A 26,656-nucleotide genomic window follows, 5' to 3' on the forward strand; every position below is an offset into this window, starting at 1 on the left:
GAAAAAGCAATTTTAATCAACTTTACAGAAAAACAGATTCTTGGTGACACTTCGAAAGACGAGGGACAAAAAAAATATATATATGACTAGAAAAGAGCAATGATGATGCACACTACAAAAACAGATTAATGGAGATATTTCTTTCTTCCAAGATTAAAATTAAACATAATTTAAATACGAACCATACGACTGGACATGTTATCTCATATATGGACATTTTATAAGCTCTCACACATAAAATAAGCACCATGGGCTGAACAGTGTAAAACTGTTATTAAAATTTATACAACATTTACACAAAATAAAACTGTAAATAGATTTAGCAAAAGTTAAGTAACAGCAGTATGTAAGGGACATTTTAAGTTTCATTGTAAGAGGTGTAAATATTATAGACAATGATATAATTATGAGATAAACACTTCCTGTTTCGCATTTACAGGGGTGTTATTGTGCAATAGACATGTCCTGAGATCATTAGAACCCAAGATGGGTTAGCGTCGCGGGTTCTAATGAAAAATCTCAGGATATGTTTATTGTATAGATAATACTCTCTTTTGATTATTTTTATATACAATATTAGTACCATGATTTCAGTTATAAAAAAATCAATAAGTTTATATTAACATATATAAATTTACAACCACTCTTTCTGCATATCATTCTTTCCTTGCAGCAAACTATTAATATGTCACTAACCCATGTAACAATATGTGACCAAATTTAAATGGTTGACTTGTCTGATAGGACACAATGCGATATTTCAACCAATTGCAGAGTACTTCCCTGCAATGGTTTTACTCTAAATCATCGGTTTTGCCAATCATGTCAAATAAAACATTTTATTTCAAATTTTAAAGTCGCATAGTGAACAACAGAACCAACAGTTTCATTAGATAATATGACATCAAGGAATGCCTAAAATGTAGTTGTTCATGTTAGACACAAAGTGCTTCTTTAGCTAATATACCTTAAGGTACTGTACCAGTAATGTTTTCTCACAAACCAAATCTATGCCTGTATATGGCATCTGAGAAAAACATTTTTGTAGGGTTTTTTTTTCTATATACCAGAAAATGTATAGTTTACAGAAAACGTACTAAAATATCATAACCAGCGGCTGCCAGGCAGGATACGCCCACATTTTCGAGAGATGGATAGAGAACAAGCTAACAAGAAAGTGATTTTTCCTACTATCAAGGGCCATAATTCAGGAAATTACAATTCAATATGCACGAATATCGAAAGGAACTGAGATCTTTGTGTTATAAACTTACATTTCAAGCTTTAACAAAATCGGATAAAAATTGTGAACTCTATAGGGTCCACAACCTTGATATACCATATTTTTATGCTATTTGAGAACGAACGGCGGCCATTTTGTCTGTCAATTTTGGGCCGATTTTAACGAAATTCGATCTCAACCTTCCTTAGGGTGTAACGGTTATATAATAATACGTTTTTTTAAATCGGATAAAAATTATGACCTCTATAGGGTCCACAAGCTAAAAACGCGATTTTTCGTACAATCAGGGGCCATAATTCAGGAAGTTACGGTCTGATATGCGCGAATATTGAAAGGAACCGAGATCGTTGGGTTATAAACTTACATTTCAAGTTTCAAATAAATCGGATAAAAATTGTGACCTCTATAGGGTCCACAACCTTGATATACCATATTTTTACGCTATTTGAGAACGAACGGCGGCCATTTTGTCTGTCAATTTTGGGCCGATTTTCACGAAATTCGAACTCAACCTTTCTTAGGGTGTAACGGTTATATAATAATATGGTTTTTTAAATCAGATAAAAATTATGACCTCTATAGGGTCCACAAGCTAAAAACATGATTTTTCGTACAATCAGGGGCCATAATTCAGGAAGTTACGGTCCGATATGCACGAATATCGAAAGGAACCGAGATCTTTGGGTTATAAACTTACATTTCAAGTTTCAAATAAATCGGATAAAAATTGGGACCTCTATAGGGTCCACAAGCTAAAAACGTGATTTTTCGTACAATCAAGGGCCAGAATCCATGAAGTTTCGATCCGATACATGCCAATATCGAAAGCAGCCGAGATCTTTTGGGGATAAACCTATATTTCAAGTTTCATCAAAATCGGATAAGAATTGTGACCTGTAGAGAGTCCACAAACAATTGTGGACGGACCGACGGATGTCCGGACGGACAGGGGCAACGGCATAATACGTCCACATGAAAATGTGGGCGTATAAAAACAACAGTGATTCCATTAAAAAATAAAAATGAAAAGAAAAGCAACAAAATGTATACTTAAAAACAATCTTAAACAAAAGGGATATTTAAATTTATGGACGGATATATAAAGCAGATTTTAGACTGCCCAGGACTTCCAACATGTTCAAAATATATATAACAATAAAGTTTATCACAGATATTGCATACATATAAAATAAAAGAAACAAACTTACAAAGCTCAATATGACTAGTCTATTTACATTAGAGCTACCATGGCATATACCAAACAATATCACTTGAAAGTTTCAGTAACGCCAGAAGTCCAAAAGTGACTCCTTTCATGTTTTATCTTTTCATAGCAACAGCAAGTATTTGAATATTAGGAGAGTGATTTGATAAGCTGATTTTACTATGTTAAGGGCAATCACTTGACAACTAATTTTGATAAAGCTTGTTCAAATTCCATACCAAGTTCCAATACAACTTGATGAACAATGTAGACTTTATCATGTTTACAAGAAACTGTAGACGAATGGACAGGTTTGAGAACTTGATGCAGATGTAAAATTTTTAAAATAATGCACAAAGTGGAAAAATCAGGGTAAAATTAAATGATGAATAACAAATCAATTCTTTGCACAGATGTTGAGACATATTATTTATAAAATATATAAATCCAGCTCTATATTCACTATAACCTTAAATTATAACTTTTGAAAGAAAAATGTTTGTAGACAGGTCACATACAATCGAGAATTGAACACATGACTTGCATATTCTTTGAATGGCATTTAGTAATTGGAAAATAAAACACTATTTATGGCTGATAATTACTGTGGTTTATTACACTGTGATATCTCCACGCCACATTCCTTGTTTCAGCACCATTCTATGTTTGTAGGATATTTTTAATAGTTGTGTTTGTATCACCACTTGAACTACGTCTAGAGAGAACCTTACTGGTATACGTGGCTTCATTCTCTTTTATTTCTGTTGATCGTTTATATAATTTAGCAGCAGTTTCAAAATCTTTCTGCAAATACCAAAACAGAGAATCTTATACAATAGTACAAGACAACAAGCGGTTGCCATGCAAGATATGCCCACATTTTGCAAGAGATGGATAGAGAAAAATCAGGGGCCATAATCCAGTAAGTAATGGTCTGAAATGCACGAATAACGAAAGACAAAAATTGTGACCTCGACATGGTTCACAACGCCATTTTGTTGAGCAATTTCGCTTTGATTTTCCTGAAATTTGACCACGACCTTCGTTACGGTCCAACGGTGAAATATTTAAACGGTTTTTAAATCGGATAAAAATTGTGACCTCTAGAGGGTCCACAAGCTTAAAATGTGATTTTTCGTACAATCAGGGGCCATAATCCACAAAGTTATGGTCTGATATGCGCGAATATCGACAGGAACCGAAATCTTTGGGATATAAACATACACTTTAATTTTCATCAAAATCGGCTAAAAATTGTAACCTCTAGAGGGTCCACAACCTTGGTATACAGTTTTACACTATCTGCGTTCAAGGAGCGGCCATTTTGCTGGACAGTTTTGATCCGATTTTTACGAAATTTGAAATTTGATATATTTAAACAATTTTTAAAATTGGATAAAAATTGTGACTTCTAGAGGGTCCACAAGCTAACATCACAATTTTTTCGTACAATCAGGGACCATAATCCAGGAAGTTACGGTCCGATATGCGCGAATATCAAAAGGAACCAAGATCTTTGTGATATTAACACATCTTTTAAAGTTTCATCACAATCAGATCAAAATTGTGACCTCTAGAGGGCCCACAACCTTGATATTACATACTTTAACACTATTTGCATACATGGAGCGGACATTTTGTCCATCTGTTTCGGTCCGATATTCACGAAATTCAAACTCCACCATCATTATGGTGTAACGGTGATATATTCAAACGTTTTTTAAATTTAAATTGGTTAAATTGATTTCTCGTACAATCAGGGTCCACAATCCAGGAAGTTACGGTTCAAGGTGTGCGAATATTGAAAGGATCGTTGATCTTTAGGTTATAAACATACATTTAGAGTTTCATCAAAATCAGATAGAAATTATGACCTAGTGTCCACAAGCTAAAAACATGATTTTTCGTACAATCAGGGACATAATCAATGAAATTACTATCTGATACGTGCCAATATCAAAAGGAACCAAGATCTTTGGGAGATAAACCTATATTTCAAGTTTCGTTAAAATCGTGACCTGTAGACTGTCCACAAACAAATTGTGGACGGACGTCAAGATGGACAGGGTCGATCGACCACAATATATGTCCACATAAAAATGTGGGCGTATAAAAACATTTAGTAGAATCGATGCGCAGCTTGCATAGGGTTTCTTCTTTAATCTTGCTAAAGAATATTTCTTAAAAAATATCCTGTGATGTCCTTTCCTTATGTGCAATTAGTGGACTTCTCCTTTAACGGCAAGAGGTCACATTTTTGATAAAAATTTATTAATATTTTTTGTCTGCTTGCAACATGTTCAAACTCAGAAGACCAGCACAAAAAATATGTCTAAGAATGCGTTTGCGAGAGAACCATGCAGTGACCGGCACATGGTGGGTGACCGATTTTCACCATTTTTTTTATGTATGATGGGTAACCCCTCCAAACGCCACTGCCACAATTTTAGATCAATCAAGCCATTTTTAGAGCGTAGAAAAAAAATTGAAATTTTAAGACCGCAATAAGCCAAAAAATCATCATATTCAGGCCACTTTTCAATTATTTCGTACAACTAAACTACGGCGAGTAGATTAATGAAACTTTATAGCGTAGCAGATATGGTTAGTGAGTATAAATTCTGAAAGTTTGATGGATTTTCATGGAGCGGTTTTTGGTATAGGGACTTATTGCTGCAAAGTACCAAAATAGCTCAATTTACGTATGTCATTTTATTCTATCTATATCTCACCCACTGCGGGTTTAAGTATTTTTTTGGAAAGCTGACTAAAAAGACAATGATCTATAGTATTAAGATCAAGAAAAAAATTGGGTGGCACTCGTCCCGTTTAGTAGTAAATAATTTCCATTTTTGTACAAAAATAACGATTATTAACAAAAATGGCGAAAAATAAACCGCTTTATTTACACACTCAAAGGCGTAACATGGAACTTGAAACCAAATTAACGTCGTTTCAAGTTCCGTTAAGAGCAAGCCATAATAAAAATAGAAATAAACAAATAAATATAAACGCAGATTATATACTTTCATCAAAAAATTCAAGTTTAAAAAATGTTCCATTATCAAAACTACAAATGTTAATACTTATTACTATCTATATGTTAATACTTATTACTATCTATATGTTAATACTTATTACTATCTATCTATCTATCTAGCGCTATCTATCTATTTATCTATCTATCCAATAAGTATCTAATCAAGAAAACGGAGCTCACAATTACACCGTTAAAATTTTCAAACGATGAAGTTTGAAAAGCTTAATTTACTGTAAATGCCAAAAGAGCTGTTATTGGTAAATACAATTAATCTCTCTAGACTATTTGTCAACATTTTATTAATTCGCCAATATAACCTTATGATCTAGTAGAAGGATGATGAATTTTTGAACAGCAAATCGTAAAAACTAAATAGTGTAGTAGTCATATATATATATATATATATATATATCTGTCTATACTTTACAAACGAATCAAGCGATATTTCAAAAAGACAAAAAACAAATTGTATATGAGCGTAAGGTCACTATTTTAGCATACTCCCCGCAGTGTTTCATTTGATTAGACCTAATCCCACTCAACACTGCCGTAATGAAAGCAAATTTCTGTTCCAAATTATGATTGGTCAATAGTCCGATTAACAACCAATACCTAACTGTGTAACAATATAATTCTGGTTTAAACAGAGTTTCAAATATGTTAACAAAACGTTACGTCATGATTCACGAAATTTATTACGCCCAATTAACCAGTGCATAGCAGAATATTGCAGAAAAACTAATTGCGTGACAAACAAGGCTATCAACAAGGTTACAATGTAAACAATACTGTTTAGAGACGAACAATACTTTCACCGTTTTTGATACCTTAAATCATTGTCCAAAAGTTTAGGGAAGACCCCAGATTAAACGAAAGTGCAAATCTAACTTCGGCCTGACGAATAATAATAATATTATTAATATGTACATTTATATAGCACACGTACTCCATGTACAGAAGAATGTCCACTGCGCATACAATTAAATTAATTTAATTAATCTTGATAAGTCTTGATGTAAAATAAGAAAGGGTTTGAGATGATTTAATGATCTCTGGAAGATTGTTACGAAGTTTAGGCGCAATCACTGAGCATGATCCGTATCCAAATGATATTAACTTCCACCTGATGAATGTGATGAATGTGTGTTCGGCCGGAGGTTACTCGAGGGAATTTGTATGTGCATAAAGTTAGATAAGTATATTTGAGCTAAGCCATTCACACACTGATACGTCAAAGATAGACTTTTGAAGATGAATGGCAGCCAATAGATTGATTTCAGAACAGGAGTAATATGAGAGTGTTTTGGTGATCTGGTAAGAATTCGAGCTGCAGTATTTTCTGCAAGTTGATGTTTTTTTAATATTGGCACTAGATGTTCCTACTAACAAGCTGTTACAGTAGTCAATCCTTGAGAATACCAAAGAACATATAAGTGTAGCCGCTGCTTCCTGGCTAATAAAGTGTTTATATGGCCAATTTTCACTAATGTAACTGTCCATGCTCAAATTGGACCCCAAGAGGACACCTAACCTCTTCACAGTGTCTCATGGTACAGATATTACATCTCGTACAACCACATCATTTGAACTTGTATTTTTCAGATGTGTATTTTGACCACATAAAATACATTCTGATTTACTTAATTCAATTAAATTTAATTTCAACATATTTCTTGTCATGCTATCTTTAATGTCATGTGTACACAATTTGATGTCAGAATAATTAGGGAATGGAACAGTTTTTGAAAGGGAATAACTTGCGATCAGCTGTGTATCATCTGCATAAGAATGCCGTCCTAGAAACCACGCTTATCGATTAGTTGTTCCAATTTCTTAGTATACATTACATAAAGGATAGGCCCAAGGACTGATCCTTGTGGAACTCAAGAATCATCTGTACCGGCCCTACACAGGGTTGCTGGCAGGCAGTTGCATGGGGCATTATCAGGCCTAATAATCCAGGCAATGGATGACTTTATTGGAAAAATGATGTCAAAAATGAAGTCATTTTCTTCAAGTTCGACCATCAAATTTAATATGAAAGAAATCCCTGCCAGTCATTTTGTCAAAACCAAATATTAGTAGTCATCAACTTCCATTATAAATATAATTGTCCTCAGTCCCGCAGTGGGTGAGATATAGCATCATGAAATTTATATGTTTTAGCATATAGCAAAAACTACGTCTCAAAATAAATTCCTCATGGCCTGAAATGGTTGTCAGAAAAATTTAATAGTCATATATATTGAAGTAGTAGACATGATCATTCATAAAAAATAACTTAAAAAAATAAAAAATCAATAGACAATTTATGGGAAATATTTGAATTTAAGGAATTTTTTTTATAAAAAATGACCGGTTTTTAACACTAAAATGGCCATAGCTGGTTCTCCGTAACTACAAGGTTGGTGACCCTCATATTTCACGTGGGGTATACGGGGTACCCAATGACCAAATCTGCAAAGTTTAGTCAAAATCGCCCGACACCGCTTGTGCCGCTTTTTTAAAATTTTGCATGATTCTCTCGCGAACTCATTCTTAAAATTTATACATTTCTGTATAGTTATGTGTAAAAATGCATTGTTTCTGGGAGCTGGATTGTTTCTGACTAGTCAGTCTCTTCTCCCGTGGTGTATATAGCAGTGTATACTGTACCCCATCTTTATCAGCAAAACATGTATTTAGTTAATCAGTATTTAAATTCCTAACAATCATGACCAGTGTGGTATTTTTGTGTTCTGGTCTTTTCAATGTCATATCACCTACTGTCATATTTGCCTACTAGCATACTCAATGGGGACATAATAAGTCTGTGTTCATGTCATGGTAAAAACCATTCTAATCTAATCACCTGTTCATATTTCATTACAGCAAGATTACGTAATGTTTCTGCAACCCGGGCATGATGCGGACCAAGACTCTCTTCATAGATCTTTAAAGCCCTTTCATATGCTGGTTCTGCATCAGAGTATTTATTCTAAAATAAAATATAAACATAAGAAAATTGTAAATATCAAAGGAATTCATTTATTTTGATATTTTAAAATGATACTGTTTTTTGTTACCTATAAAACGGCTGTACTAGAAATAAAATGTAATTAATTGAAAGAATTATCTTAATACATAAAACTGTAATATACCAACAGGCCAGTAGTCATTTTTCTTATTTAAACTTAACAAAAGAATAAGAGTTGAAAGGGTTCTTTAGATAGTAAACTTGATGATTAAAAATAAAAAAAAACATAGGTCAGGTACCATCTTGAACATGATTAAAATCAGGTATATCTGTCACGTTTCTAAGAGGATAAACAGGGTGGTGTAAAATCAATTGAATGTGATGTGAACTTTACCGAAGGTCTAAAGGCTGAACTACAATAGATAGAACATGCATTTTGGTCTGGGCTGATGTAAGGGAAAAATGAGGGAAGGACCCCAGTATTACCTGTTGTGAGTATAATACAGCTAGATTAACTAATGCTGTAGCTACAGATGGATGATTAGCACCAAAACTTTTCTCTCTAATATCTACAGCTTGTTTATATAGAGGTTCAGCTTTATCAAATTTATTCTAAAAGGTAAGATTATACCATCAGATAAATATTCTGGAAGTTGTGAAATAATTAGGAGATAAACACCAACTGTTTAGAATTTAGAGGACTGTTATTGTCCATTGGATACCACTTAAATCAATAGAGACTGAGATTGCGTAGCAATCGAGCGCTGCCTATGAACAAAAAAATGACATGTTTGATTTGAATTACTAAGTGACTGGACAATGCGGTCTGTTCGAAAAGGGAGGCCAATCTGCGTTAATTTTGATCATGGGAACAGATAATGTACGTAAGTGTTTTATGTACTTTTTAATTGATTTTGAACTCCAGCAGTGAATAGGTTCCAAATAAATTGCATATTAGGGAGTTTAATTTAACCAGTCTGATTGTGACAGAATGTGAGAATCGCCATAGCAACCATTATTGTCAGACCAGAATTGAAATGAAATTTACTTATTATTATCTTTTAAATACACTCACTAATTTTGAATTTTTGTGTTTTAGGTGTGTGTTTCAGTAAGCCAATAGTTGAATTTCATTGTTGATGACATACAAGTAAGATTTCCTAGTCTAGAATAAAGTTTTGAGGTGTAGAATTTTTGGCCACTACAAAGTGAATCTAATAATACCCAGGAAATATTTAATTGATTCGCAGTTAGTTGCCCAGGAAATTTAGAGGACTGTTATACTCTTTCAACGCCGCTGTTCGACCAATCAGAATCCAAGAAATTTCCATTTTGGGCTACAATAATTCATATTTGCTAGAAACTCAACAATGATATTTTATATAATATAAATTCCCCTGTCCATCATCAAACTTTCCACATTGACAATGTTTACAATGCCATTTTAACTATTCATGAAAATTGCTGAAAATTTCTCAAGAATTGAATGCTGTATATATATATATATATATAGGGTGAATAACTCAATAACAAAGGTCATTTTCAATGTATTCTTACAGGTCTAAGGGTTTTAATCTGTAACCCGCACAGTTCACAGCTAACTAAGTGCGTCCTTTTTGAATTTCAGAATCTTTTTTTTAAATAACATCATCTTCCATGCATTATTGTTTTGTTTGTTTTTACATAAGCATATATATACCTGTTTTCTGTATAACATGGACAAATGACGAACAATACCAGACACCCCAGCTGAATCAGGACTTAAATGCTGTAAAAATAGTCAAAGAAAGCCAATGTGAAGTTTTTCAATATTAACCAAGCTAAAAGCAAGTTGAAAACCAAATGAAACACTCTAACATAACATCTTAATTTGTATAGCACACAATCAATACTTGTATTAGGAGTTTCAAATGCACTTGCAAAGTTATACATTTTGGTTCCATTACATCAATAGTGTTGTATGAACAGGTGAGTTTTCAATCTTGTTTTGAAAATGCAGACAAACTTTGATTATTTTAGATGAAGGGGTAGTGAGCTGAAGAGTACTGGAATTAGCGTTTGGTCATTTCTAAGCTCATCAATGGTACTATTAAGAGTTGTTTTGAAGAAGATCGTAGGCATTTTCCCGGAATGTATGCGATATCATTTAATTGTGGTATTTTAATTAAACACACAAACTCACCTTGAGTCGTATTTGTAGAGCTCGTTCATACAAAGGTTCAGCTTTATCAAAGATTTTTTTATCATTATATAAAGCAGCTAGATTATTTAATGATTGGGCCAAGTCCAGATGATCTTTACCCAATAAATTCTCCCTCATCTCTATTGATCTCTTAAAAAATGACTCTGATGTTCTAAAAGAAAATTAGATATGGAAGATATCTGCACATTTGAATAACAGAAGATATAGCCCAATATTTTAATAATAATCATTTTTGTTCAAAGTGTACCTGTTTATAGACAGCCACAAATCTGATATTTTTCATGAATTCTAATTGAAATTTCAAAATTCTATGTGAAAATTTAGGAAAAAAACTTACTCCCAATCATTTTGCAAATAATACAAAACGCCTAGTTCATTTAAAGTTCGAGCCAAATCTGGTGATTCTGGACCCAAAGCTAACTCTTCTAAATGAAGAGTTCTTCTCTGAAGTTTATCTGCGGCATTATTTTGACCCTAAATAATGAAATTGTTATAATTGTTATAAATCAGAATATATTTTTTAATTAAGCTATAATATAACAATATTTTACATGTATCTATTTTTTAAAAATATTTAATAATTCTTTATAAAATTTTCAAGCCAAGCTTGCATTCGACTTAAATATATATCTAACAAACTTTCAAATTTTGTTTCCCACCCTCTACTGGAGATCGTGGATAAGAAATGAAATGAAATGAAATGAAATGGGGTTTAACGTTCTACTGTTCTGCTCCTAACCTGGACAAATGAAGACGGGCATGTGCCATACAGTGTGCTTTGAGGGAAATTTTGCCTGGGCAGCGGCCTACTCTTATATAGAATTCCAACTGCCAAGGGATCTTTTACGTGCACGCCAATGTGTACACAGGACCTGTTTTCCGTCCCATCCGAATGACTAGACAGCTGTCCTTGTCAGGCCCTCCGTCCTGCATCACTGACAAGGGGAAACCACGCCAGAAAATCGGGATAAACTTTCTCGGCCAATGCAGGGATCGAACACCCGACCTCCAGGCTAGCGAGCCAGCGTCTTACCCACTTAGCCACGTGATCCCCTCGTGGATAAGCTACTGTGTTAATTTGAGATAAAGCTCTAGTTGTTTCAATCAACTATTATCAGTTGGTAATTCATGTCGTTGACAGAACTTACAGTTTTAACAGATTTAATACGTTTCTTTATCGATATGGCTCTTTTACGTAATGGTTCTGCTAAATCGTGTCTGTAAAAAGAAATTAAAGTTATAAAAAGAGAGAGTTTCTAAATAACTTAATATTGTTTCATTGTGATTCGGTCCTATTTAATGCCTATATGAGTGAAAAATAGACCAATAGTTTTATGGTGGAATTCTGCTTATATTTGGCAGGAAGTCTGAAACGGCTATTAACAAAATTAAGAAAGCAATTAGCCGCTAAAAATCATTTAAAGAATTATGTTGTAGCGAGTCACGTTAATTTCATGAGTTTTACAGTGCAAAAGTTTCATATTCTTCAATACATCATAAGTGTTATAATTAACCAAATAAAATAAGGAGACTTACTTGTTTTGCTTTTGATATAAATTAGCCAGAGATTCTACTTCCCTAGCAACCAAATTATGCTCAAAACCGAAGGCACTTTCATATATTTCTAAAGCTTGTCTAAAAAGAGCTTCAGCAGTTGTATATTTTCCCCACTGAGCATGTAGACCAGCCAGTTGATGTAAAGAACGGGCCACAACAGGATGATCAGGATCCATGGCAGTCTCACGAATTTCTAAAGCTCGTTGTAATGGTGGTAATGCCTGAAATGATATTAGCCAACAATTTCTATTTTGTATATGAATAAAGGAAATGAAATGATGTTTAACACCATACTTTTCTGAAAATCAACCAGGCTCATGAAGACAGACACACACCACAACTATGAAAAGATCTTGTATATAACATGATGCCATTGGTATACACAAGACCTAGGATTTTTGTCTCATCCAAAAGACTGACACTTTTTCCTTGCCAAGCCCTTCGTCATGCACCACTACCAAGGGAAAAATATACTGGAACTTTCTGGGACATTATGGTTTTAATTGCATAATCTAAACAAAGCTTACTTGATTCAATAGCACCATATCTTTTAAAAATCTACCCAATGTTTCATACATATCTGCTATAAGAGGTAATGTTACTAATCCATTATACTGACCAATACCTGTAAATATATCATAATAATGGCCAATTACCTGTAAATATATCATAATAATGACCAATACCTGTAACCATATTATAATGCTGATTCATATATTTTGTGATGGTGAATATACCCCTTGTTTTAAAATTACAATGGATGACTTTCCCATGAATCAATGAACTTCATGTTTTTCAATTGATTACTATTTTTTCTGTGATATCCATGTTTTTGTTGATTTGTGAGGTTATGTATAAAATTGAGGGCTGGCAATACTGTATGTGCTTCTTGCAATCAACATTTACTAATTAATAGAGAGTGAAATGTGATTGAACCTAAATTATTTAAGTTTCACTTGACCTAACCTGGTTATTTTGGGACTGACATACATACATGGAGGAGGAAACTCATAACCCTACTTCTTGTCACATACAAATTCAGGACATCCACAAAGGTGGATCCAGGATTTTCAGAAAGGGGGGGTGTGCTGCCCCCACTTGGAAATGCGAAGCCTGGCCCTCGGTGGGCGGACTGACGGGCAATCAACCAAGTCACCAACTGGCTCGTTTCGGAGTAAATTACGACGGGGATCACTACCATTTTGAAGTATTTTTGTTCTCCTTTCCCGCAAATTGTTCGTCACCGCAAAAAATAGGGGGGGTGGGGGCGTGCGCCGGGTGAGCCCCCCCCCCCCTTCTTGGATCCGCACCTGATCCAATTTGTGCTAAATGTGAATCAGTACTGTGTAGTAAAGAAAAAAATTACCTTCTTCTGTTTTTTTAGTTGCTGTAAAATAAGCTGCTGCCATATCATTTTTATCAACCCCTAAATATTGCCAGTATGCCAACAGCTCAGTAGACCGTCCCCTAAAAAGAGTAATCATTAAACTTAAACTCTCAGAATGACTTCACTTTAGTGCAGAATGAAGCAAATAAGGTGGTTTAAAATATGTAGCAAATAATTTTGCTTTTACAAAGAGATCAATTAACATAATATGTATCAGTTAAGCCAAACAATTTGCTAGAAACGAAGTAATTCACTTTGTGGTCCTTTAGATTTCCCTATGACTGTCTCCTATAATATTAATTTGTTGCTTCTTAATTATTAAAGATAATACAATACAATATTACCTTTCATAAAGTCTTTGAAATATACACAGATTTAAAATACAATGTTTTAATGTATCTTTATCACCAGCTTGTCTTAGTAACCATGGTAATTCATCAGCTACACGACATGTCACACATCCTGGTCTAAAACAATCCAAAATATTATAAATATCAATCTTTGAAAGATTTTACATCAAACATAAGAAAAGACTGCAATAATCTGACTTATAAATCAATAATAGCATCATGTTAATGAGTCCAGTATTGTTTCATTTATTTGCATGGGTCCCATTTAATGGATGCTGATTATCAGTAAGACAATTACTGGCTGATAATTAATGTTAATAAAACTTTAATTAAGAAATTAAGAAGACTAAATCTTAAAAAATAATATACTACAATATACTGAGTTGGCTACACACACTTCATGAAACTTACACCAAGAACTGTGAATGGTAGTCTATTAATTCTTGTCTTATATCTGTAACTTGTTCACCGTCATCTTTACCAAAACATAAATCATATACACCTTTCATAGCCTGAAATATTTTATTACCATGGGTTCAGTTCTTAAACCCATTGACACTCACACCCCTATCCATATTAAGTTTTTACTTTAAGAGTCATAGAAAAAAAATATATGTTTACAAAATTCACAAAGAAAATCAGCTTAAATTTTTTATTCAGTTTTTCATTCACAAATAAATTTAACAATAAATTTTATAGCCTTTGAAACACTCTTACTTGTCCAATTTCCAGAATGTACTTACAGCTTCATGAGCAAATGTTATCAAGCCTGCTTGATATTTTATAATAAGAAGTGATGAAAGTATATCAAATATTCGAACTAAAAACGTCCATGTTAAATCTGGTATTAGACTCATTAATTCATTCTCTTCTATACCATTTCTACTAACACATAAATACTTTAATATCTGAAACATGGAGAACAATCACAATATATAGAGTTATAAATGTATTGGGGGGGGGGGGTTGGTGGCAGCTTATTGATAATGTTAAAAGTCGGCAATGACTTTGGTGGCCCAACACTGGCTAGTTTGTTTCAATTTGGACTAAGATCTCAATCTTGGATGGGATAGTGATGAGTTGGTGTTTGTTTGTGTTCGTGTGGATGGTGAAGGGAGACAGAGTGGTCTAAACTGCTGCAATACAGACCTTTAAATGAGTATGGTCTAACTGTGATAATCTAGGTTTCTCCATCTTATGTTAGCCTCAAAGTAAACAAAGGGGGTGGGAAACCTTCAGGACTAAATCTTATTGTTATGCCATCTGGTGCGAAAGTTCGTAAAGTGTGAATCCATTTTGATTCAAATACTTTCCTTGTGACATATTGTCAATATCAAGATCAGTCTTGTAACAATTCTACTTGCTACCCACAAATACATAGGTTTATGATATTAATTGTGAATCGAATTGTTAAAGGTCAGAATATCCTGTTCACAACCTTATGTATGACCTAATCACAGCGTTGTTATTGCAAGATACAAATGTTGGAGGTTCATTATTATTATGATGTTTTGTATTGGGATAATATACGAAATCATAATAACAATAATAAAAACTCTGACCAATAAAACAGAAATTACCAATTTGATCATGCCTTCGTTTTCTGGAGCTTCTAGACTAGATTGTAGTAGATGTATAACCTGGATATAAAGCAGTTCACATGTACTAGTAGATAACAAATTATCTATATCATCACTTAAATCATTCTCTTTTTCTCCTCCACAACTACAAAATTCAACAATACGTTAATTAAATAAAAAAATGTCCAGAAAAGGATGGCATGACGTCATATCACAGAACATACAGGTAACTCAAAGAATGTAAGATGGCGGCTATTTCAAGTGTACCATTCTGATCTATTGATGGTTTTAAATAAAAGTTCTTTTGAGTGTATGGTCTTAAACTCTATATATTTAACTTTTATTCTGGCATGTTCAGGTTATTATAAAGTAATGTACCTTATTATATAAGCAGCTATGATCATAACATACAAGGGTGTACAGGTTTCCATGGTCCCACAATGAGACAAAATCTTTCTTTCATTTTCATTGGATACAATTACATCATTAGCCGACAATTCAGTACAAAATAATTCTTTGATATTTTTTACACTGGATGAATCCAAGAGTAAGGTTGGCCATGATCTAAAAGAAAAGATGAAAAGTTTAGAAATAATTATCAAAGCAAAATTAACAAGTTCATAGATTTTTCAAACCTTGCCAATTTTAGGACATAAAAATCTTAAAAATAATGTAAGCCAGAAATATTCATAGTCACTCACAACCATGAAATTTCACATCAGCTTGGTTCAGTATAAGACAGCATAAACAGTTGTAGTATACATTATTATTGCAAAGCTCTGTGTTTTAAGTCAGAAAATACACAGATAAATATTATTTTTTTTAAAGTCCTACTGTTGCAGATTCTTTGTATGTTACTTATTATCTAGTTATGACCATGTTAAACTCTAATTATAAACTGTCTTCACTTCAAAATCAACATGACAGCTCTGACGTTATAAGAGTAACTGTTATCCACTGTAAACAAACAAAGCTATAGAGATGCGCTATATTAGTTTTTAGTCCAACAACTTATTTTGCGTATTCATCTACTGCCACATGTTTACAGAGTAACATGCCCTTGGAATTGCAATTTGTTACTTCTTCCATTGTAGAAACTAAATTCTTTACTAGATAATGAATAATATATCAAGAATTATAATAGGACCTAATATATTGAGGATTCCCTATAGTCAGTAAACCTTAAAGGGAAATGAAAATAACTAAAAAAATTACCGTTAATGCTCCTTATTAATAATAGCATAGAATCAAAATATTAGTCAAACTACAAATCCTACCTCCATACTTGAGGACATGTATTTTCTTCAGCAGATACTATAACTCTAGCATCAACAGGCAGTGGGTCCAACAACCATTTCAGATGAACTTCAGCTTGCTGTAATAACAATAAATTATTCTAAATAGACAGAAATGGGGTTTAACGTCAACTTGACACTTGACTAATATATGGTTCAATTTTATTTCAATAAATTGTTTGCAGGAAGGGTTTCTTTAGCAGTGGGATGAAAACCATAGAAAACCCACAAGGTTGGACAGGCGACCCAACTCCTTGCCACGTACAACCGGGAAATCGAAACCACGCCAGCGGACTCAATGACAGACCTTATGATACAGCGTGCACACGGAAACCATTCAGCCATCCACACACACACACACCCCCACCCTCATAGATAGGAATTCGCTAGTTTACCGTTATTACCAGCAAAGGTAATGGTACTGTTAAATAGTGCTCCTACAGTTAGGACTTTTTGTTATTCGAATAACCGTACCGTTTGGTATCAATTTTCAACATAAAACAGACCTTATCAGGAGGTGCGAGTCATTACTTGCGCGCACGCTATACTCTTTTCAAAAGGCATTACAATTCTTAAATGAAAACTGTTTAAGGCCATAGTTACTTGAATACCTGGTTAATATCTACCATAATATACAAAACGTGACATATGGTGACAATTTTACGATTACACAATGTTACTAAAAATAGCATTTTGAATGGTGGTTACATTTTTTAATAAATATTAAACAAGGTAGAATAATATTTAGAAATGCCGAGAAGTATTTGCATTGGATTAACAATAGCAAAAGTCAGAGAACAAGGTCCGTTGACTTTGCCGTACAACTACGAGTGCTATTAATAGTATTATATTTTACGAGTCGACATCGTGGGGCGACAGTTACATTCTAAGATTTTCAAACATCAAATACAAAAGAAGGATATAGATGTATTTCTGAAAACCTTCTTATCTTGGTTCACCAGGATAACGGAAAACTTTTGTTATAAAGAGGAATATAACGGGACATAACTCTCCAAATAACCGTACCGTTCAATTCGAACCGTCTAATTCTAAATGTTTACAGTTATCCGACTACCCATAGGAGCACTACTGTAAAAGTTACTGCATCAAAATATAATTAACTAGCAGGATACCCGGCTTCGCTCGGGGGTCATAACTCCGAAACCGGAAGTGGTAGACTAACGCCACCTGGCCTATGTTACTCCCCGGTCCGAGCTACCCCTATACCCCAAATTTCAGACTCAGGGCAGACCTAGTGTAGCCACCAACCCCGAAAAGACCGGCTTCGCTCGGGGGTCATAACTCCGAAACGCCACCTGGCCTATATTACTCCCCGGTCCGAGCTACCCCTATACCCCAAATTTCAGAGTCGGGGCAGACCTTGTGTAGCTGCAACCCCGAACAGACCGGCTTCGCTCGGGGGTCATAACTCCGAAACCGGAAGTGGTAGACTAACGCCACCTGGCCTATGTTACTCCCTGGTCCGAGCTACCCCTATACCCCAAATTTCAGACTCAGGGCAGATGTAGCCGCTAATCCCGAACAGACAGACTTAGCTCGGGGGTCATAACTCCGAAACCGGAAGTGGTAGACTAACGCCACCTGGCCTATGTTACTCCCCGGTCCGAGCTACCCCTATACCCTAAATTTCAGACTCGGGGCAGACCTAGTGTATCTGCCAACCGCGAAAAGACCGGCTTCGCTCGGGGGTCATAACTCCGAAACCGGAAGTGGTAGACTAATGCCACCTGGCCTATGTTACTCCTGGGTCCGAGCTAACCCTATACCCCAAATTTTAGACTCGGGACAGACCTAGTGTAGCCGCCAACCCCGAACAGACAGACAGACAAACGACAGTCACAAATATATATATAGATTATAATATGACACTACGAGAAAGTTGCTTATAAGTAACTTTTATAATGATCTTACCTCAAATCTATCAATAGAGTCTAAAACTAAGATAGTTCCTCCTGGAGATTTAGATGATATTTTTTCTAGCCATCTAGGAAAATCTTCAATAAGTCTGGAAGAATCACTGGTTAAAACAGGAGGATTGTTGATCTGTTGCATCAACTGAAACAAAATTTACCCCAGATGGTGTTAAGACTGAACATTATTATTTTAAGACTATGATAACTCTTATCTTTATCAGTCACATATTATTGTAAAATTGAACTCATACCTTGAATAAATGACATACCACAAAACAACAATAACCTGATTTTATCCGCCAATCTTACTACAAAAATATTGGATTACCTGAAAAACACCAATGAGGCAAGCACTGGGCAAAAATGTTGGTAACCCAACAGCTGTCTGCCAGCTTATTGTGTGCTAGCTTGACTAAGGGAGCGATTGTCATTTCTTGATCAAATTATTAGGCAGCTTTGGGAACATTGAGGGGTGTCAACCACTGTTCTTAATTGGCTGATTAACCAGCCACTATGGTTTCATAAATCAATCTACTGTTGGCTAAATAACAACGGGTTCATTATTACTTGTTCATTAAGTAGTCAATCAACTTGCTTGTCGGCTACAGTTATCTTAGTGAGAATCGGCCATGTCGTTCATAATCAGAGTAATTGGCACATTTAATGGTAAGCTTGCTGATTATTCATACCAGGTTCAGTAAGCTGCCTTTAATTTGTGAAAATAAGCCAAGTGGTGAAACAAGACGATTGCGGTATGAATTCCAGGCACTGTTAGATATTAAAATAATAACTGGATCATACATATGATCATCTCTCAACCCTCCATAAGTATATCACAACATTTTTAGCTACCTTCCTGTAGCTAGATCATATATTGATGGATTCACTGACCAGTTGTTAGGTAAATTTAAATCTTCATTGAATAGAATCCCTAGCTAGAACACTGAATACGCAGAGAAACAGTCATCAATAATATATTTTCCCTGACAGAATCTCCAATGCCGAATTCCAATGACATCTGACATACTGGTTGGAATTAGGTCACCCGTTTTAAATATTGTTTACCATTATGATTTTTTTTATACACAAGTTGACAGAGGCTTATATGTTTTTAGTCCAAATATATCATCAAATCACACAGATTGTACGCGGAAAGTATCTTTAATAGCTATAAAAAATAAAAATTAGGCACAATTAATCCTGATCATACCTGAGAAGACAATCTACGAATCATAAGAATTGGATCAGCACTGACAGATGATGGTTTACCAACAAAATGATATAAAACTAGGCAGTTAGGATTTCTCTCTCTTAGTTGTTGAACCCTGAAATCACGAACATTTTGATACAACATATTATCTTATTAAACATTATATGCATAATCCTCATAAGATAAATGTCAGTAAACAGAAATGACAAAAAAAGTTACAGTATGAATGATTGTTTAAAAAGTTGAAGAAGCCATCTTTAAAAGATGATAATCTTGAGCTATTAAAGGTTTTATATGATTATATAAAACTGTATTATCACTATAAAACGAGTCATCACAGATACATGAAGCTCAATAATGTTTATACAAATAAATACAGACGATCTATTTAAGTGTGACTGGCCACAGTTTTTCAAACTGACACCTTCAGTAGTGTCTAGATAGCTAAAGGCTCCATTATTGTTGTGATTATTTTTGGGCTCAATATTCTGAGCTCTATAGATTTAGGCACACTTAAATAAAATCATATTAATGGACTACACAACCTACCATTTAGAGAGTAGTAAAGACCGTCCACAACCACTAGGTCCCATAACAAGTAGTGGTGGATATGGTCCAGCAGCTGATATATGACTGTTTAATTTTTCATAGTACTACAATAAAATTGATTTTAGTTTTAATTGTATACTTAATCAGGATTTCTGAATATTTTAAATGATTTTAATTATCACTAATACTTAGTCAGGATTTCTGTTGTTTTGTACAAATAATTTTCAATAATACTGAAAGAAAGTATTTTTTTAAAAATAGAAAAATAGGATTGCCAGGCAACAAGCAGCTTTGTAAGGAAAACTATAACATCACAGTATAATATGATGTAATTCGAAGGAGCACTAACTCCACTCCAGAAACACAGATTTTTAGATTAATTACAGGGAGTTTGTTAACAGTGAAAATTGCTCTGTAAAAAAATGATCCATGACTGATTTCCAACAGGATTTCATATGACTAGCAAAGTTTGAAATGTGGGTGTATAATAAAAAGTCTAAAATAGAATATTTATACTTGTTAGGTACCTTTTCAAATCCTAATTCACAACTAGATCTAAGGGCATAACACAAAGCTCCCATTTGTTCTAAGTCATAGTTTATATCCCACAGAGCTCCACCACACAGTCCATTCTCTGTGTGTTCATCTTCTTCTGTTTTCTCTCTAGCAACTCCTTGTTCCTAAAATAATATATAGTTAAATTAGATTTACAATATCTTATCAATAATTTAATCCTTACATTCTCAAAATAGAATACCAGTATTCCAACAAGATTGTGCTGAGTGCAAAGGGAAACCCAAACAAAACCCAAAATAGACACTCTGCAAGCAATAAACAACAAAAATCGAATCAAGAGAATGGATCCGGGGGTCATCCGTAAGCAGTCCAAGGGCCATCCGTAAGCAGCCTCGGGTTTGTAATGATATGCTTAACTCAAAATGGAAAACAAAACAATGATTTACAAGAAAGACGCAATAGAAATAACACAACTGGTCTTGATGGTGGTTATCTCCCGAATTGCGGTTCTTGGTGGTGATAGTCCGCTAGTTGAGGTCATGAGTTAGAATATCAAAAGCTAAACAATAATAAGTGTGTTAATCCAGACAGAATTTCAGAAAATGCTAAAAATGAATAAATAAAGTGTAATAATGGTTACCGTGACTGAAGGTCAAAAGTTCTTTAGGAATTTGGAATATACTGCTAATGAATGTTTTGACTTACCGATTTAAGTATTTTATCTAAAGCAGCATAAACCATTTCAGCACCTTCATGTGGACTAGTATATTCACTGATTATATGCATATTACTTTCTTCCTTTAATTTGAGACCATCTGAATTATCTCCACTAAAACACATTCTGTTAGAAAAACAATACAGTATTACATAATATACCATGCTGAGTGATTTATAAGTAAAAAAAATTCAAGGCTATTCAGATTATTTTACATACACTTCATCTCATTCATTTTTATATTATCAATTTTATTTAGTAAAAAACCTTGAGGGAACCAGGCCACAGATGAAATGAGCTTTCATTGTATAGCAAGATAAATTTATCCGGTAAACAACGGAAGGCTTATAACCTTTACAAAAGAGAGAGAGAGAAATGGGGTTTAACGCCCACTCGACACAAACTAGGTCATTTCGGGACTAACATATGGTTCAATTTTATTTCCACAATTCGCTTGCGCGTAGGGGTCTTTAGCAGTGGGAGGAAACCGGAGGACCCGACGAAAACCCACGAGGTTGGACAGGCGACCCTACTCCTTGTCACATACAACCGGGGAATCGAAACCACGCCAGTTGACTCAATGACAGACTTTATGATACAGCGCGCACGTGCTAACCATTCAGCCATCCAACCCCCCTATAACCTTTACAAAGATTCACACATTACAGTTCAAAACTCTATAATGCTGTTTCAAAAATATGTGGAATCATTATCATTCTCGAGTTTATGCAATTACACCGTATCCACAAGTGGGATCCCTTGTACACTTATTAAATAGCTATCTATGTATGTTACCACAGTAATGATATCTGTGAGATTGCAATCGCTCATACGGTTGCATAGTTTATTACCAATGTAAACTCCTCAAATGATCAGGTGTTCTAGAAAGAGGAAGCATATTTCAAGCCAAAGACAATCAGCTCAAGAAAACAAATTACAATAAACATTTATCATACCTTTTATCATTTGCATCTTTAAAGGCAATCACAGCAGGTTTAACAGAGGTCGATTCTGTAAGTGCATATTTTATATCAAAAATATTTTCTCTAAAAATTAAAAAAAACAAGGATATTAATTACTGTTATGCCACTAACTACATTCTAATAGATTTCTTTTCTAACACTTTGCATTTGTTTAGTCATATCTAAAAATGTTTTCCCTGGAAAATTATATAAATTATTTTATTTTAAATATCTAGTTATTTTAAAATAGAAATAAAGCAAATAGGCTTTCAAATTCTTAATGGATGATTGTATCAGATGTTCTTACCTATCTAATGGATTACCAACAAAAGCTACTAACAATGAAGCCATATCTAACTGTTTTTGTCGTGCTTGTTGAAATCGAGGTATATACTGAAATTCAAATAAAATACAAAAGATTGCAATTTCTAATACAGGTCAAATTAACAAAAAAGTTAAAATATAGGTTGCCAGGCAACAAATATACTGACTACCAGTTAATTTATCCAAGCTATTTACAATTTAAATGTCTGAAGTTTTGATAAAATTAAGCTGTCCGATTAATATATATATTATATTGATAATATTGGTAACATGTACGATATATTTGCTATTTTCTTGTAATTATCATAAACATTAATCAAAATGCATAATGCCACACAACAAAAATTTTACATCAAGGAACTTTTTATTTGTTAAAACCTGTTAACTCTGAAAGGAATGGAAGCTTAATGTTGCTATTTCCAGAAGTTTCCAAGACCTCTGTTGACCCAATTGTGCCTCTTTCACCTACAGAAATTAAGATACAGAAAACTTACTCGTTTATCGGGTATTTGATTATCTTCTTGTAAATAAACCACAACTAATGACTTTCCTTCTTTCTGACATAATAACCTTAACATAGGTACATATTCCTGTAGAAACAAACATACATGTATGCAATAAAATTAATATAGGACCATATTTCAGTAGAAACTTAGTAAGCCTTAATAAGAGCCAATGATATTAATGAAAGGTTTCAATTTATTAAAATTAAAGAGTGGAACTGCAAACCAAATCTCTGGTTAAGGATCTGTGTTGTCTTATATTTAAAAATGTATTAAAATATTCAAAATAGGATGCACCTTCTCAATACTTTGACACAAACAACAGGAAATGAATTTATAGCTGCACACTTTAAACTATATTACCTTGTCAAAGACTGTAATTTCTGGAAGCATATGTTGTGGAGCAGATATATAGATTCTCTTGACTTTATTAATAGCCTGATCAGTAAGTAGTTGACCTGACTGACTCATATTAGCTAATGCGGAACTCCAATCATCTGAAAAAATGTTTTGATAAACACAATAATCAATTACACTATAAGTAGAATAACATCTTCATTAACCCTAATAAAATGTCCTTAGAGACAAACTTTGATAATATTTGATGTAAGATTCAAGAAGATCCTCTATAGAACCCAATTCCTAATACAATTTCTACACGTTGTGATATTATAATTGATTACCAGTATTTCATTATTAAATATACTGTACCTTTATTGACATTTGTGAAAGGACCTTCAAGTTCCATCATAGTATGAGCAAATTCTGGTCCACGGAGGTATGTAGGTTGATGTAGCTGTACAGTGCTACCTAAAGATGGTTCACTCCACCAATCACCAGGGTTGTTGTTTCCTGAAAAAGGAAAAAAGAAAAGTTAACTTATTGGCAGATAATTTATAAAACGAGCATGGCTAAAAAGGTATAGTATTTATCCTAATCTACTTAAATACATTTACAGTCCATATGCTCAAGGACTCTTGTCTACAAATTTAGAGAGAGAAAACATAAAAAGGAAAGAGATATGGTTTTTAATGTACACACAAAACAAACTAGCTTGCTACAAAACTAACATATAGTAATCTTTTATTCAATAATTCCATTGTGTGCATAGAACTTTAGCAGCACAAGCCTGATACAGGCATATAAAAATGATTTTATAGAATTGTAATGTTACCTAGAGTACCATCTACCAGAAATCTAGATGTTGTATCACCATCTTCATACCCAGGTGAATATTTTGTCATCTTGTTCTCTAGATTTCTTCTATCCCTTAAAACATTCTGTAGTTCATATTCTGCTGTTTCACGATAAATCTACAAAACAATAGTAAAAATCAATCATATAGTACGATCTAACATTATAATACATTTAAAAATCCCTTAAAAAAACAAACCCTGTGTAATAATTTTCTCTTTTGTTTTGGTTAATAGAAGTGTCAATTCCATTAAATTTGATGCATTGGTGTTAAGTGTTTTGTGAAGTGGATATCTGTTTTTTAAAATTTTAGGTTCACAGACAGAGTCTGTCTTGGGAATATTTGACACAGAATATGTTAATGACTCAAATATCCATTTTCAGGAATTGATTATCATAAATAAATTATTAAATTTCAATGCATAGCTAAATGCCCTGATTTCATATTTATAAAATAAGTCCACTGACTTGAATGTAAATTTATCCAACCTTAAACCTCCTTTGTACTTTATCACGATCACATTCAAATGAAGCGGCTCGGGCTATTGCTCGTTGTTCTGCTTGTAAAGCCATATCTCTTTCATTTCGTAACTTTGTACATGTTTTCTGCAAGGCCAGTAACTCTGATCGCATTCTTTTATTTTCCTGTTCTAACTTCTTTTCTTTTTTCTGCCAGTTTGCAATATCATTTTCTTTATCTAACCTATACATCTCAAACTCTCGCTTGATTCGCTCTGTTTCTGGATTTTCCAAATCAATTGACAGTGCTGATCTTAAACTACCGCCTTTTGGTTTTCTTCCAACTGATCCTACCCTACCAAGCCCTAACTTTCCTCTTGGTTTCATTTCTATTGGTATGTGCTTTATGACGCCTCCTGATCTGCCTCGAATCTTTAAATCCAAGATGTCATCATCATCGTTTGATCGCAGGAAAGACCCAACTGTGCCCATCTTGAAGCAAATTTACCAACTGTTAAACTTTTCTAAATGAATTTTTATTCTTACATTGTTGGTTTATCAAATCTCTTTCAGGTGTTCAGTTCAAATATATTTTCTAGAATATAAAGCATTGTGATTTTTCAAATGGCACCTTCAATGAAATAAGACACCGCCTTTTTTTGGACTGCCATAGTACTGTTACACTGACTATTCATTTGCCATAATTCTAAAAAGATATCAGAGAATTAAAATAAGCTTATCAGATAAAATATTGTTAGTTTACACCATTCACAAACGCACAGTGTATGTAATCATTCTGGATAGCCATTTTTGACAGGTTCTATTTCATGTTGATTACCAATACCACATATGTTGATGAAGGTTTTTCTGAAAAGAAGTAAAGTTAAGAATAATTCTGTGACGTGCTAAATATGCAAGATTACTGATTTAAAAGTTACTAAAAGGAGAGGAGAGGTACAAATCTGTAAAATAGATGTATGTCGATACAAAGCACTGTTTGTTTTCTTGTTCTTTATAGGGTGGGGGGGGGGACAAATTTCGAGGAATAAGATGATTATGAGAATTTTTGACAGATTTTGTGATTGCAACACCCAGATATACACTGATCAAAAACTGGTCAGTTAAAGTCTTCCAACCATACATCGTACATCTTTCTACCACCTATAGAAAAGTATAGAATGCATCTTTGGTAAGGTAAATAATTAAGTTTTTGATCAAAATAAAAAGGAAACTGCACATGGAAATTTTCAAAAACATCAACAGCTTGGGCCGGGTGAAATGGTTTTGGGATGAAACGACATGCACCCCTTTCAGAACGTTATTACTCTTGCGAATATGCGTTTCATTATGCTAAATCTAAACCTAAGTAAACTATACAATTACCTGAATAAATGCTATAATTATAAATACTGTATTTTCGTGTTCTTCAAAACGGTTTATTTATTTACCTTTTTCTGACATTAAAACGGAAACAG

At 33.8% G+C, this 26,656-nt stretch overlaps 1 protein-coding gene across 3 annotated transcripts; it reads right to left on the reverse strand.

The window, feature by feature from the left end:
• Positions 1 to 26,641, reverse strand: LOC126831454 (nephrocystin-3). Of its 3 annotated transcripts, none has more exons than XM_050561948.2 (29): positions 26,565 to 26,641; positions 25,212 to 26,048; positions 24,703 to 24,841; positions 24,240 to 24,380; positions 23,892 to 24,025; positions 23,520 to 23,615; positions 23,009 to 23,094; positions 22,696 to 22,785; positions 21,730 to 21,865; positions 21,036 to 21,188; positions 20,509 to 20,612; positions 19,960 to 20,074; positions 18,748 to 18,891; positions 16,798 to 16,895; positions 15,899 to 16,084; positions 15,521 to 15,665; positions 14,684 to 14,848; positions 14,352 to 14,452; positions 13,935 to 14,057; positions 13,570 to 13,670; positions 12,731 to 12,828; positions 12,183 to 12,424; positions 11,795 to 11,864; positions 10,984 to 11,120; positions 10,626 to 10,797; positions 10,143 to 10,211; positions 8,930 to 9,055; positions 8,339 to 8,464; positions 1 to 3,251 (listed from the first exon to the last, which is right to left on the reverse strand). In XM_050561948.2, exons 2-29 carry the CDS (start codon positions 25,671 to 25,673, stop codon positions 3,108 to 3,110), a joined length of 3,903 nt encoding a protein of 1,300 aa, XP_050417905.2. In that variant the 5' UTR covers positions 25,674 to 26,048; positions 26,565 to 26,641; the 3' UTR covers positions 1 to 3,107. The 3 variants fall into 3 exon arrangements, with proteins under 3 accessions (XP_050417905.2, XP_055959339.1, XP_050417906.2); XM_056103364.1 differs by having other exon boundaries at positions 25,212 to 25,887; positions 26,565 to 26,614; XM_050561949.2 differs by lacking the exon at positions 26,565 to 26,641 and having other exon boundaries at positions 25,191 to 25,338.
• Positions 26,642 to 26,656: the final 15 nt, after the last annotated feature.

Source organism: Patella vulgata, chromosome 9, assembly GCF_932274485.2.
Source record: "Patella vulgata chromosome 9, xgPatVulg1.2, whole genome shotgun sequence".
In the NCBI taxonomy this organism is placed as follows: domain Eukaryota; kingdom Metazoa; phylum Mollusca; class Gastropoda; family Patellidae; genus Patella; species Patella vulgata.

What these genes read in the sequence shown, in the direction of transcription:
- LOC126831454 (XM_050561948.2), bottom strand. Translation starts at nt 25,673, where the DNA reads ATGGGCACAGTTGGGTCTTTCCTGCGATCAAACGATGATGATGACATC. An exon ending in ACTCTATTGATAGATTTGAG is followed by an intron (nt 16,896 to 18,747) that starts GTAAGATCATTA and finishes TTGTTATTACAG; the next exon opens with CAAGCTGAAGTTCATCTGAA. An exon ending in CTGTATTATACTCACAACAG is followed by an intron (nt 8,465 to 8,929) that starts GTAATACTGGGG and finishes ATTTTATTTTAG; the next exon opens with AATAAATACTCTGATGCAGA.